At 38.3% G+C, this 13,958-nt stretch overlaps 1 protein-coding gene across 1 annotated transcript; it reads right to left on the bottom strand.

Moving 5' to 3' along the window:
• Positions 1 to 2,351: 2,351 nt before the first annotated feature.
• On the bottom strand, positions 2,352 to 12,768 carry gnmt (glycine N-methyltransferase). Its single transcript, XM_079262177.1, has 6 exons — positions 12,447 to 12,768; positions 10,552 to 10,679; positions 10,270 to 10,383; positions 7,846 to 7,988; positions 4,182 to 4,303; positions 2,352 to 2,692 (listed from the first exon to the last, which is right to left on the bottom strand). Exons 1-6 carry the CDS (start codon positions 12,653 to 12,655, stop codon positions 2,521 to 2,523), a joined length of 888 nt encoding a protein of 295 aa, XP_079118303.1. The 5' UTR covers positions 12,656 to 12,768; the 3' UTR covers positions 2,352 to 2,520.
• Positions 12,769 to 13,958: the final 1,190 nt, after the last annotated feature.

Raw genomic sequence — 13,958 nt, 5'->3', positions numbered from 1 at the left:
AACTAGGGGGACATCTCACGATGCACTGAGCCCTTCCCTCTTCTTTTATCTCTTCACTCTTCCTTCTGCATGTAAATGTTCCTTCTGCCATGGTGATGTCATACGCTTGTGTTTCTTTTTCTTTCTCAGATATCCCTGGCTTAGTCACGGTGCTGTTATTACCTCTCTTCTATCCTTCTTGTCACCACTGGGTCAAGAAAAATGGCTGCATCTCCTGACTTTGGTTCTGTATTAGTTTTTGTTTGGGATGGGGGTCTGAATCCAGTCAAAGATTCAAGGTGGCTTCCTCAAGTAGGTCATTAATTTATGAGTTGGTTGGGTATTATAAACTGGAATAATGTGGATCATGTAAACAGTTCTAACTGGATTATAAGTGAACAAAAAATGTGCGTAACTTTGTGAATTGATGCTATACAAATAAACCTGATTTGATCTGAATTACAGTGCTATAATATGGAACATTAGACCTTAGCATTAGCATATTAGCTTTAATGTAAGCTTGTTACCTTGCTAAAGCCTGTTGGACCCAAGGAAAAAAAAAACCACACCAGATGCATAATTGAAATACTTTTATTACGTGCAAAACAATCTCAATTATCATAAAAGCAATAAACTTTATAAAAAGCTTTACACTTTATTGTTCCAAGAATTACCAACACTGTAAGACTTTATATTTATCCACGTTAAGTTTACTCCAACATTCAACCTTTTACTTCCTGAACCTGCAAATGATCTCAAAGTAAGCAATTGTACACACATTTTGTTCTGCATTAGGCATTGGCACAACATCTGAATGAATCAGTCAGTTCTGTTCAGACTGCAATAATATTTAGGTTCTCTGCAGTAAAGCTAAGGTTTTAAATCAAAGGCAACATCTTTAATTTGGCACTGAAGCTAAATGGACTGGGATCTGGACAACACAGCAGTGGAAATATTCTTTCTTCTGCTCATAATTTGCATAAACTTATTTGAAACAATGCAGTTTCTTCTGTGCAGGACATGCGAATAACATTTGAGGGTTTATTTCTCCATTTAAAGCTGCAAATCTTTGAGTTTTAAATATTTTTGGTTCATATTAAGTTTTAAAATGTATCTTTCATTTTCAGTCATTTTATTACTGTAAAGAAAACTTTGACTTTTCTTGGTTTACCGAACTTCTTAAAGTGACTTTTTTTTTTTTAAATGCAACCCAGACATGGTCTTATAAGTGCAGGGTGTTGTAGTTTCCAGTGGTGTCATCCGTTTGCTTATTGCTGATTCTTTAATGGCAACTAATACAAAACTGAAATGCTGTCAGTGGATTAACAATAAGTAAACTTTACAGTACCACTTACAAGCAGAAAACAGTTTCAATCACAGAAAGCAGAAATTAAGTTTTGCTGGAAAGGTTTTTGGATTGTTCCCTAACTTTCGAGCGGTCAGAAGTCATGTGGCTCTGGAGCTGATGGCACTTCCAGGTAGAGGACTGTGGCTCTCTCAGGTCAACAAAGGCTTCAGGAATACATGTGTAGAAACTCCAAGATAGATAAGCAGGAGTTTTAAGGAGTCAGAAACTTGCTGTTTACTGAACTTGAAAGAAAGGGAGGAGTAATAAAAATCCTGATTCATAATTTGAATTTTATATACACCATCACGAGGTGCCTGCCAAAGATTTACTTTAACCTAAAGAGGCTGTGAGCCAGAACAAAATCAGCTATACTGTCTTCCTGCTTAAATTCCTGTAAATAAAGCCTTCTCTAATATATATATATATATATATATATATATATATATATATATATATATATATATATAAATAAATATCTATATATTCTTTAAGACATGTGGTAAATTTACAAGAATATATCTCTGCACATGATAGAAAATAGTTTTCCTTGAGGAGGGATCCCTCTAAACCGCAGCACCATTTAGAAACTTGTCCAAAAGTCTGTGAAGGAAACGCGTATGAGGAAAACACAGAAGTGGCACTCACCATGCTGAGGGAAATACCAGATGAGGGCAAAACAGTGGTCCAGTAAATTTTAAATACATAAAAAAAAGCAACACTTTAAAGATGTTTCTGAAACATGGTTAAAGATCTAAATTAAGTCAACTAAAATAAGAGCAATGATCTTCATCCCCTGTTGGAACCAATGAGAACAGATCTTTACATCTTTTTGGTCTTGAAAGAGAAAATTACATTTTGTGGTTCCGGTGCATCCTTTATGCTCATTCTTAATGGTTTAGTGCAGAAAGTCAGATTTTAGGATTTTTGGATGTGGGTGTGTGTGTGTGTGTGTGTGTGTGTGTGTGTGTGTGTGTGTGTGTGTGTGTGTGTGTGTGTGTGTGTGTGTGTGTGTGTGTGAGAGAGAGAGAAAGAGAGAGAGAAAGAGAGAGAAATAAAACTGTTGCTATAATTTCTCTGGAAGAAATTAAAAATAAAATGTTTTTAAAACATATTAAATAGAATTTTTGGCCAAATCTGGAGGACTGAAAGGGCCGAGCCGTGTGTTTGCATCAAGGCAGTTCCAGGCAAATCTTTTAGGCCATCTTCTTACAGACATGGATGAAGTAGCATGGGGTCTGGGATTGGCCTGGTACGTACGTCTTGAAATCTCCGTAGACGCTGTGCTCCATTTTGCCATTGAAGGCGTCCTTTAGCAATCCTTTGAAGCTCTCCAGACGGTGAGGGTAGTAAGAAAGCCGGAATTTACTGCAGAACATGAACAGAGCACAAACATATGTGTGATTCCATTGAGCGGTAAAGATCTGATATATCTGAAGACGGAGCCTGCGTCAAGTCATCCAGAAAGTCAGTGTAAAGGTCAGAGTGCTTTTTTTATTACAATTTATTATTAACACAGATTGAAAAAAAACAAGTTTAAGTTCAGCGTCTAACACAATCAGATGCTTAAAGATCTATTTAAGTTTTAATTAAAATTTTGTCACTTGATGCCTAATATCTGTTTAAAAGTCTGTGACTAAATAATAAAATAAAGTAGAATTATGACCGGATTTAAAAAAAAAAAAGTGTTCATTTGCTAAAATGATCCTGTTTTTGGTCAAATCCAACAAATTTTGTTTGCAAACAGTTTTAAATAGGAATATTTGCTATCCTTTACAGTCTTGTATGACTTTAAAATGTACATTTATTGTTTTTTTATTAAAAAAAAAACTCAGTTTGAAATAAATTAAATAATTTTGCAATTTATCGTTTACGTGAAAAGTCAACATATCTGTGTTACAACTCCTGCATGTTATCCCAGGCTTTCTGTGTGAAAATCTAATTAAACATACAGTGTGTTGCTGCTTTTCAATTGTAGCTGAAAAGAAAAATGATTTAAAAACAAAAACAAAGATAAAAAACATCCCAGATAATTCACAACACTGTTGATGAGCGATGGGCCAGAACACCTGCCAACAGGTGCAGAAGTCTGATTGGGAGTTACAGAAACACCCGACTGCCGTGATTGGCTCAATGGTTTGGTCACTACAATAGATTTCATGTCCCATCAAGATTTTTTTTTTTTTTTTTTTTTTAATATTTCTGTTTCAAAATCAAAGTTAGAATTTATTTATTTTTATTTACATATACATTTTGTCCATTGCAACAACTGTATTTTCCTCCTTATTTAATGGAAGGTTGAGCACAACGGTAAAAAGCTCAACACTGATTTTGTCATTCGACAGAACAGATCATCAGGTTGCAAACCTACATAGACAGACCATTACAGACTTAACCTGCTGCTTCTGGTCCTTTTTTTTTAAGCATGGGGCTATTTTTAAACCTGTTTACATAACACACCTCATATTTCTTCATCATCATTTTGTTTGCATAATAAAACCTAAACCAACACATCAGATGAGGCCTGATTATAGTGACAAATGATGAGCCTTCCCCAGCTGCGACAAAAATAATAACAGCTAATGGTTTAAAGAATCACTTCATGTGACATTTATACAGATAAAATATACTGAAAATAAGCAATGCAAAAGAAAAATAAACTGTATTTATTTAGCCTTTTGCTAAAATTGACTGTATTTCACTGTTTTCTGATATTTCCTGTGTTGACTCGGACGCCACAGAAGAAGATGCAAGACTGGTTTTTTCCTTAATTAATATCAACATTATTATAAATTCTCCAGCAGTTTTTGAACGTGTTCGACCTGTCGGAGTGTCTGAAGACGTGAAACCCGCCTACCTGATTTCTGGAAGGTTTTGGTGGACGGCCTGCGGCACCTGAATGGTGTAGTCCAGAGTGATCATATGTGGTTTACTGTTGACCCACAGCACCGAGGTGGTGATGTCCTGAGTGAGGTCGCTCTGCAACACACACAGAAACACACACATACACGTCATTCAACGAAACATCTGGGAGGTCATTTTTACTTTCTTTTACTGTGAAGAGATTCCTTGACATGGGCATAAAAATCAAATGAATCACATGTTTTCACAGGGTTCAATATTAAGTTATGATAGAAAATTCTAATTATTTCCTCACTTTGACCATATGTGAAGGTAGATGGCCTTGTGTGTTGATTTATTCCTTTTCATAAATTAATTTTACAACTACAGACTGCTTAAATAGAACATTGGAAAATGTGCAGGATCTTTACAAATCTTACTAACCGTGTTTAAAAGGCTACAGCTTGGTTTAGGCTTTGATTTAAAGCTCCTGCAGTAAGTCATCTGTGTGATTTCTTTCCATTTCTCGATGGAAAGCTAGACACTGAATAGTTTGGTTTCTTTTTGAAAGGACAAGACCTCTGGACGTCACTTTTACAACAAATTCCTGCACAAATCAACCGCATTATTTTTCATTTCAGCTTTTACTTGTTGGAGTTGCTAAATAATCACTTGTTGATATTCTAGATAGATTTTTTTTTATATTTGCTTTCAAGAAAATTTGAATTGTAGATGAAAAATAAAACAGAAATGTTTCTGTAGAAATCTTCTATTAGATTAAGACGGAAGCGGATCAGACGGCAGTGAATGAAACCAGAAAGATGATCTGGTGGTGTTGGACGGGTAGACTGTGGGATTACAGAGGTGGATTTTCTAAGGCACGTGACTGTTTGCTCAATATTTTTATTTAGGCGCTCCAGCTGGATGGTTTATGACTCTGGATTAAAGAGTACTGAGCACGATTTTAAGGAAAATATAATAAAACAATTATGGCTCGGTGGAGTTGCTCCCACTCTTCTACGCAGCTTCCAACATACACAGCAAAATGTAGGAATGGATGTTTATCTAGATCAGGGGTGTCTAAAGTTGGTCCTCGAGGGCCACTGTCCTGCAGATTTTCAGCATATCACTGCTTCAACGCAACTGACTCAAATAAACTTGATCCAGCAGCCTTTGAAGTTCTGCACAACGACCGAATCAGGTGTGTTGGAACAGGGATGAACTGAAAATTTGCAGGATTGTGGCCCTCAAGAACAGCCCTGATCTAGACTATAAATATCTAAACTTAAGTTGTATTTTAGTGAAACATGTAGGTAAAAAAAAAAAGAAAAAGATGTGTATAAAATTCAGTTTGATTAAATGTTAATAATCCCCAGCATATTGGATGTTACATGTCATTCCCTTCAGTCTGTGTTCCAGACTTTCAGCCAGAATTGCCTAAAATCCCAACTTTCTCTCCACATTTCCTTCTGGTTTGCTGCACGACTGAGAGAAAATCTCCAAATATCCGGCAGCCTCGGCCCAGAGATTTAAGTCTTAAACTCAGCTGCTGCTGAAGATGGTGGAAGTAAACCTTTCATAAACAACACTGTCTGTCCTTTTACAAAGCAGCAGAGAACCAGATTGTGCAGAGTTTAGATCAGGGAAAGGCTTTTGTTTCTGTTCAAGCTGATGGTTTTCCTTCTGACGTCACTCGGATGTAACAACCAACTCAGAAGGGAAAACAGGCTAATATGTTGTTTAATGTGTATTTATCTGACTGAACTTCACTGGATCAAACCTAGCAGGGCCTGGACTCAGTTGGTTGGGTTAAAACTGGAATGCTTGTGCATACTATGGTGCATAATAATCAGCATGCTGACTAATTCTTCTATGAAAAAAGTGAATATTGTCTGAATATTTAAGCCTCCAAGATTTGTCCCATTGTTTCCTTAAATGAGGGCAGTAAGCCTCCAAATCCAGCACCGCATATACTTCACATAACTGATTGTGCATTACGCCATCTCCTTCCTCTATGGCAAAGACGTAATGACAAAACAAGCAGTGGATAATAATTTGGCGAAAAATTACAGGCAGAATTTGTTTCGTCTCAGTTCTTCTGATTGATTAAGTAAACTACAACTGAGGAACACAGATCCATTTCAAAGCAAAGTACTTCTGTTTTTAATATTTGAGTGTCAATAAGGGGAAAAAATCTGCTGGATATGAGGGAAAGCTTGTATTTAATAGCTGAAAGATGCTCAGTGAGGCACTGGGATAAAATATGAGGTTTTTTATCTATGTATAAAACAGAAAAATCAATACAAAAATACAGAAATGACTGGAAGTTGCCTTTCATTATCTGTGCATGGTTACATTCAAACTGTACATTTCATTTAAAGTACAGTCTATAGGCGACTGCAGATACAAATTAGCCTCAGGCTAGCTTGGGTACAGTGCATTAAATCACACATGGTCCCAAATAAATTAAATAAAAAAAAGAAAAACTCTTCACACATGAAAAAGAGGTCATTAAAGCCCCATAAAGTTATAGGAGTATCTATCTGACAGCTTGGTTCTTGTGGGGGAATCTGCTGCTCCATGCAAACATGGGATGCTTGAGGCTCTGAGCATCAATGTCAGATGTAGCTCTGATGACGTGAGATAGTCTGAAAAGAAAGAGCTGTAGGGTTGAAGGAAGTAGTGCAGGTTGATGGGCTGCAATGCGGCAATCTGAATGATTTCTGTCAGTTAAATGCAGAAATTCAGCTCGACAAGCGCAGCCTGAATCTACTCATGTTTTCTTCATATTCACACAAATTTTAATTTTTGTAACAACAGACTAATACAAGGAGACGGCGGGGACGACCCAGGACAGGCTGGAGGGATTATATCTCTCAGCTGGCCTGGGAACGCCTCGGGATCCTCCTGCAGAGGTAAATGATGCTGGGGAGAGGGAAGTCTGGGCTTCCCTGCTTTGGCTGCTGCCTCTGCGACCCGACCCCGGATAAGTAGCAGAAAACAGATGGACGGATGGAAGAAAGATTTGTTTGAGTTGATCAGAATAAGGAACTTGCTTCTTTTTAAGGATAAAATGCTTATTTCTACATTTCTTTTCTTGGAGATGTTGCAGGTGGTGTTCTGTTCCCTTGCAGGTGAAGTAGCTGAATGTCTGTTAAGATTCATCGTCTCATACTGTTGATTCCTATCCATCTATCTGGTGTCCCCGTTCTCTCTATCTCTTTCTTCTTTCCTGTTTACTTTCTCCCTTCTTTGTCCCACAACACTCTTGTCCAGTCCAGCATTAAAATGTGCATTCAGCAATAGTGAGAATTGAAAATAAAGAATAAAGGTTAAATTATCAACAGGGGTCTGATATCATAAAGCTCCCATTGGCAAAGAAGATTTGTTTTCAGCACAACACAGGAGCCAGGCCACCATTTTTCTTGTTATGATGCTGGACAGTACAAGTTTAAAAAAAAGAAAAAGATGAAAAAATGCTAGATTTTAAAAAAAAACCTATTGAGCATTGATTAATACCAGTAAAAACTTAAACATAAATAAACAGATTAATGAAATATTACATTGTAGCTCAAATTATTTTCTCATTATATGTTTTGGTATAAAATAAAATAAAATAAAATAAAATAAAATAAAATAAAATAAAATAAAATAAAATAGTTTTTCTCGGGCTACTGTACCTTGTAGTAGATATTTTTGCCTTGCGGGGCCTGTCCAGTCTCCAGGATGTAGTCGTAGTTGCGGTGGTCAATGATGAGGATCCCGCCTGGTCTGACCATACTGGCGATGTTTTGGAGGGCCAGTTTTTGGTCACTCTGGTCCCCTACAAACAATTAAAACTTGACTTCAGTCTAATATTTATTATTGATGCCATCAGTTAGACATCAGGAATAAGAAGCAAACATGCACTATAATCACATTATAATTTTGATGATAAATCATTTTTTTATGTAAAAACAAACAAAAGAAACAACCTGTTAAGACTTTTATTACACAATAACTATGTTTTTAGAAGTCTTTAAAGGAATTTCAACATGGAACAATTCTTAATCAAGACTGACACCACGCATCATTCCAGACACCCTTCATACCTTTAAGATCAAGCTTAAGACTTTTTGATAAATCTAATAGTATATGGGGGAGGTGTCTAGCCATTTCCTTTTTTTTTTTTTTTTTTTTTTTTTTGTCTTGTCCAGCCTTTAGGCAAGCAGAATGATGGTCTGGATGCTGTGTTCTGCTGAGCAAATTTTCTCTGCCAAGGGAAGCTTTATAGATATAATGATCCCCTTGACTTTCTGAATTTTTATTTTATTTCTATATTTATTTTGTATTATTGTTTGAATTGTAGAGTTTGTACTGCTGGACCAGAGAGGACAGACGAAATATAATGAATATCTTTTTCATAAGAAAAGTGAAAGAGATAAAAGGAGAGGACAGGGAGAGAAAAAAAAAAAACAAACTAAAAGATAACCCAAAAACAAAAAGAAAAAAACAACCTACAGATGTATACATATACACACATACATACACACACATACACACGTATACATACACATACATATACACACATATGTATACACATATATATATACATATATATATATATATATATATATATATATATACATATATATATATATATATATATATATATATATATATAAATACATATACACATACACACACACACACACCTCTATGCACATACACACACACACACATACATACATATGTACGTACAAACATTTACACACTCGCCAGTATTAACACATATACATACACACACAAGCCAACTTTAGATCATAGTAACTAAACTATGAATCTAAAAAGTTAAATATAAATGAGAAACAAACAGAAATGAGAAAACTAGCTGCTGTTAGTGAATAAAACTGCGTGACGACTCGGTGACTGTGTCACATGCAGAACATGCAGAGTGGAACGTGTTCCGGAAAAGGTGATCATGCCAGTGTGACCCCTCCCACACAAAGGCAAGAGGCACGCCAGGAGTACCCCCGAGACCAGGGCCATCGGCAGCCATCCCCAGGCGCAGACCCCAACCGCCCCACCCCGGAGCCAGCCATGCACCGACCCAGGAGGAGGCAGAGGGGGGTCCCAGCCGGAGTCCCCCACAGTCAGGGGGAACAGGCCCCAGCAGGCCCGGACCAGCTAGGACTGGCCCCGCCGGGCACCGGCCACCCAGGGCAGACAGAGCGCGGGCCCCACGGCCCCAAGAGCCCGAAAGCAACCCCCCACCCCCGCAGGCAGAGGGCCCAGCCCACGCCGACGGAGGGCCGGGATCCCCAGACTGCCACCGTGCGGCAGCCAGGCTGTCTAGCCATTTCCTAGTTATGGTGCCATAGGCTTAGATTGCTGAGGGAGGTCCCATGATGCAGAGCTCTTCCTTCTCCTTACCCTGCTCCTTATCTTCCATGTAGAGCATGTGACAGTACTAGTATCATTAACAAATTTCTCCTCTTTTAGGAGGTTTTCTTAGATAAAACTTCCAGTGTATGTTGGTTTCTCTTCCCTGACCCCAACCTGTCCAGCCAGACGGCAGCCCTCCTTTAGCCAGGTTCTACCAGAGGCTTTTTCCTTCCTGTTTAAAGGGTTTCTCCTTTCCACTGTCACCTTGTGCAGCTCAGGATGGGGATTGAATCCAAGTCAAGATTCAATGCAATCTGTTGGTTTTCCTGAACCAGACTATTTATGATGAACTAGTTCGAACTGACGTGTCAATTCAAGCTGACAAGACATTGTTGTGAAGTGGTGTTATACAAATAAAGCTGAATTGAACTGAATCATAATTCCAGTTTCAGGAATAAAAACTTGATTTTTTAAGGTAGTTTTTGAAAGAATAACTTGGTCACCTTAGAGAATAAAACCTTCCAATCTTTTACACTACATTGTATTTTTATTTTTATATGCTTTTACAAAGAAATTCAATTGTTTTTTCTTAGTTATGTTGCATGTTTCATCTAACTTGTATATGTGCTTTATAAAGCTGACTTAATTTGACTTCTTGTGGGTGCAGCTGAAAGACGTTCTGTCTATCTTCCTCAGAGAAACAACTTTAATCTCACTCAGCTCTGTTATCCTTTACTTACCTTTAAAGTCTGGCAAGTGGGCGAATGAGTTGCCGAGGCAGATGACGGCATCAAAGCCGTCTCCCGGTTTCTGAAGGTCTTCTGACAACGTCAGCCAGTTAGCCTCTTCAATCACTGATGATGACGAGAGAAGGGATCAGTCAAACCAGGAGAATGTAAGAGTACTGTTGTTACATCAGGCTTACACACCATGTGCAGTAAAAGCAAAGCTGTGTATGGTTGTGGTATATTCAAAACATTTAAAATGTAATTCAATATGCAAATAAATGAAAAACTTCATACCCCACTGATCATAAGCAGGCTCTTTTCTTCTCTCCCATCTGGCCTTCAGCGCATACTTCAGCATTTTGTCGCTGGCATCCACACTTACCATATTAAAACCTTCCTCCACCAACATAATGGAGTCAACTCTGCAAAACAAAAACATCTGTTTATACACAGAACAGCAGCTACAATAACATGAAACCTACTGAATTACCATGGAAACAAGATTAGGTTAACATTACTGTTGCTCTCTTCCCTTAAAGTGAATAAAAAAAGAGATTATTTTTGTTTTTATTGTGTCTTTTCTTATGAAAGCATCTTCTTACAATGATCTTTGCAGCCAGCGTACCAAGAGTGGTAAATTCACACCTTTATGTTTTACAGGTAAAAACAGATAGTTGATATATTTAACAGTCAGACACTTCTTGTGCTTAAAAAGAAAATAAAACTAAAAGCTGGATGTTAAAGAGGTACGTTTCAGATTCAAACTGCAACATGAGCTTAAGGTTTAGTAGGTAGCACATTGACTGTAATCATTAACAGATACTGTGGGACTGTATGATAATATAAAACAGTAAAGAAGCACCAAAGCTAAATATGTGCAAGTCAAAGACATTATGTTTAAGGATTTGCTGCAGAAAAACAGAACTGTATGGTTCAATTCTGGGTAATATTTCTGCAAATCACAGGGATTACAGTGTAAATTGCAAATAGTCTCACTTGTTGCTGCTTCTTGTGCAAGTTGCTCCTAACTCTCATGACAGAATACCTGGAAAGCCCAGCACCACAAATCATCTAACATCCAAAAATAGCAAAGCCATTTGTAACCCCATTCCACGATGAGCATGTTTACATCGCCACCGATGGCTGATGCACACCACTACTACACACTGGGGGTCAAAGACAGTGTGACAGAGAGACTTCCAATGCGCATGTACACTATGAAACACAGAGATTTGAATTGTTTACATTTGATGCATGATCTCAGATGACTGATAATAAAGTGATTAAAAAATACATCTATTTTAGATAAATTCCATCTTATTTTCCCTGAGAAGTTGGGCACGTTGAGGAGTTTAACAGGTGATGTTTGGGGAGGATGTTCAGCCAATGGCCTTGATGCTTCTCCCCCCCCCCCCCCCCCCCCCCCCCCCACACACACACACACACACAACACTGATAGTATATCAGGAAAGACAAACCTACTGCAGGGAACCAGCCATGACTCACTGTAACTACTTCAAACTTACTCATTAACTCAAAAGCAGTTTGTCATCAACAACTCTCCTTAAAAAAAAATTTTTTTAAAAAGTTGGGGGGGGGGAGGCAAATACATTCTTATCTACAACATGAAATAACATGCCTGCCTCTAAGTCTGGTCTGCAGGCACAACAGCAGCTGCAACTCTGCACTTCCATTCATTATTCTTTGACCTAATCCGGATTTTGTCCACAACTGGAAAGGTCAGCAAGTTGAAATTCCATGAAAGCAAACTCACTTCACTCTGTCAGGATAATCTAACTAATTCATTATGTAACGAGCAAAGTCATTTTATTAAATGCTACTCATAATTAATCATCTGATGGCCGAGTAGCATTAGTTTGTTATACTTTCATTTCGGATTATAGCTCAACAAAAGGAGCAAATACAGCTTTATTATGTCATAGTGTCTGCAGAATAGTTACACCCATCACAAACCTGAATCAGTCGGATCAACAGGTTTCCCAATTCCACACATGCATACAGACAGATTTGAAGCACTTCTCATTCAATTGATCAAATTGTGAAACAGTTGCAATAATGATTTGCTAGGTATGACTTACTGATATCCCTGCATTTCTTTTAACCTGAAGTGTTTTTGGTTGGTGTTCAGTGAGGTAAATGTGAAACTTCCCGTGTGGGCCTGACATTACCCTGTTCCGCAGGCTACATCCAGCACTCTCCGCACCCCTTGTTGCTTAAGCAGAGACACCAGCCAGCTTTTGTACTCCTGCGTCCTACTCTGCGTGTCTCCGATGTACAGCTCCCACACTTTCGCTGCTTTGCCGTCGGCATACTGGTCTGGAAGACCCTCTGCGGCCACACCGAGAGACCGGGTCCTAAACACGCTGTCGACCGACATGCTGTTGCTTGTACCTGCCTCCGTGTCTAGTCTTAGCTTGCCTAACAGTTAAACAGAGGTTTCCACTGCGCTGTTTCAGTGTGTAAAGACAGGACACTTCCCTGACAGGTACTCTCTTCACATGCTAGCTCAGGTTGTGGTTGTTATTATTTAGACAAGCGGCGCAGGAGGACAAACTTTAAGCCAATCACGTTCCTCTGCGGAACGACGCCTACTCTCTGATTGGATGGATTCAAAACAGACCGCCCTCATATGCCTTTACGTCAGTTGACGTACAGAACGTCGAACCTACGACGACTCTTTCCCTCTAAGTTTCGTCTCGCAGGTCAAGTTTCACACCATTCTGCATCACAAACTCAGATTCACAATCATCTAGGATTCAGAAACTTAAGCTAATGTAAGTTTTGTTTGTTGAAAATATTTATTTCTGTCTGAATATGAAAAATAAAGCAGGCAGGGTTGCCTGTCAAGCTGAACTGAGGGCTGAATATAGCCCAAAAAATATTGTTTCGCCCCTTGCAGCGTTTCATCATTTATTATTTCATCATCACAAAGCCTGAGCATGCTGCTTGTACATTAACTATGGAACTGATTAGAGAAAATTTTTCAAACTTTAATGCAACAATAATAACATCGATTCCACTTGTATACTAAACTAGGTTAAGAAATGAGTATACCTTTCAATTAATGACAATTACCAAAATAATAAAGCATGCATTTTTTTCTACAATCACAAATTGTCCATCATATTTAAACAGTACTATTTTACCTCTCCCCCTGTTGCCCTAAAAAAAGTGAACTCCTCCTGGTGCCATTGGCTCATCAAGTTCACAGACATTCTTTACTGGCTAAATGAGGTTATGTCAGCCTAAGCCGGAGCTGGCCAGGTTAAGTTTGTATCATCCAGTCTGAACAACACCAGGCTATTATTTCACGGTATGTGCTCTCTTAGCTTTACACCTATTTCCAAGAGAGCATAAAGGTCAGAGAGCCGCTTGGCACATGCTTCCTGTCCAGGGTTAGCTTGAAACTCAAGCTTGTCAGGGTGAGTTTAGGATGTGACATGCAGGGATATGAGCCTGAGCAGGGTCTTACAAGCAAATAGGCCTGGCTGAAGGAAAGACTGTCTTTATTAGAGTCCAGAATGATCTCGCTTAATGATTTCTTTCATTGTAACTCATTCATTCAAAAGGCAGCTGATGATCAAAGTTCCTGCTGTTTGCAATAATCAAGTTTATTGTAATCTGTTATGTGCGGTTGCGAGATTGGTGTCTAAATTACATAATAGCAAGTTATCTGCAAA

This window comes from Telmatherina bonti (assembly GCF_933228915.1).
Source record: "Telmatherina bonti genome assembly, chromosome: 22".
NCBI classification, from domain to species: Eukaryota; Metazoa; Chordata; class Actinopteri; order Atheriniformes; family Telmatherinidae; genus Telmatherina; species Telmatherina bonti.
The sequence above is the reverse complement of the archived record's forward strand: the minus strand, read 5'-3'. Positions and strand labels throughout refer to the sequence as shown.

Excerpts from the sequence above, each read along its gene's own strand:
- gnmt (XM_079262177.1), bottom strand. The coding sequence starts at position 12,655 with ATGTCGGTCGACAGCGTGTTTAGGACCCGGTCTCTCGGTGTGGCCGCA. Across the intron at positions 10,680-12,446 it reads GATGTAGCCTGCGGAACAGG|AGTTGACTCCATTATGTTGG; the intron begins GTAATGTCAGGC and ends TTTGTTTTGCAG. Across the intron at positions 10,384-10,551 it reads GCCTGCTTATGATCAGTGGG|TGATTGAAGAGGCTAACTGG; the intron begins GTATGAAGTTTT and ends CGTCATCATCAG.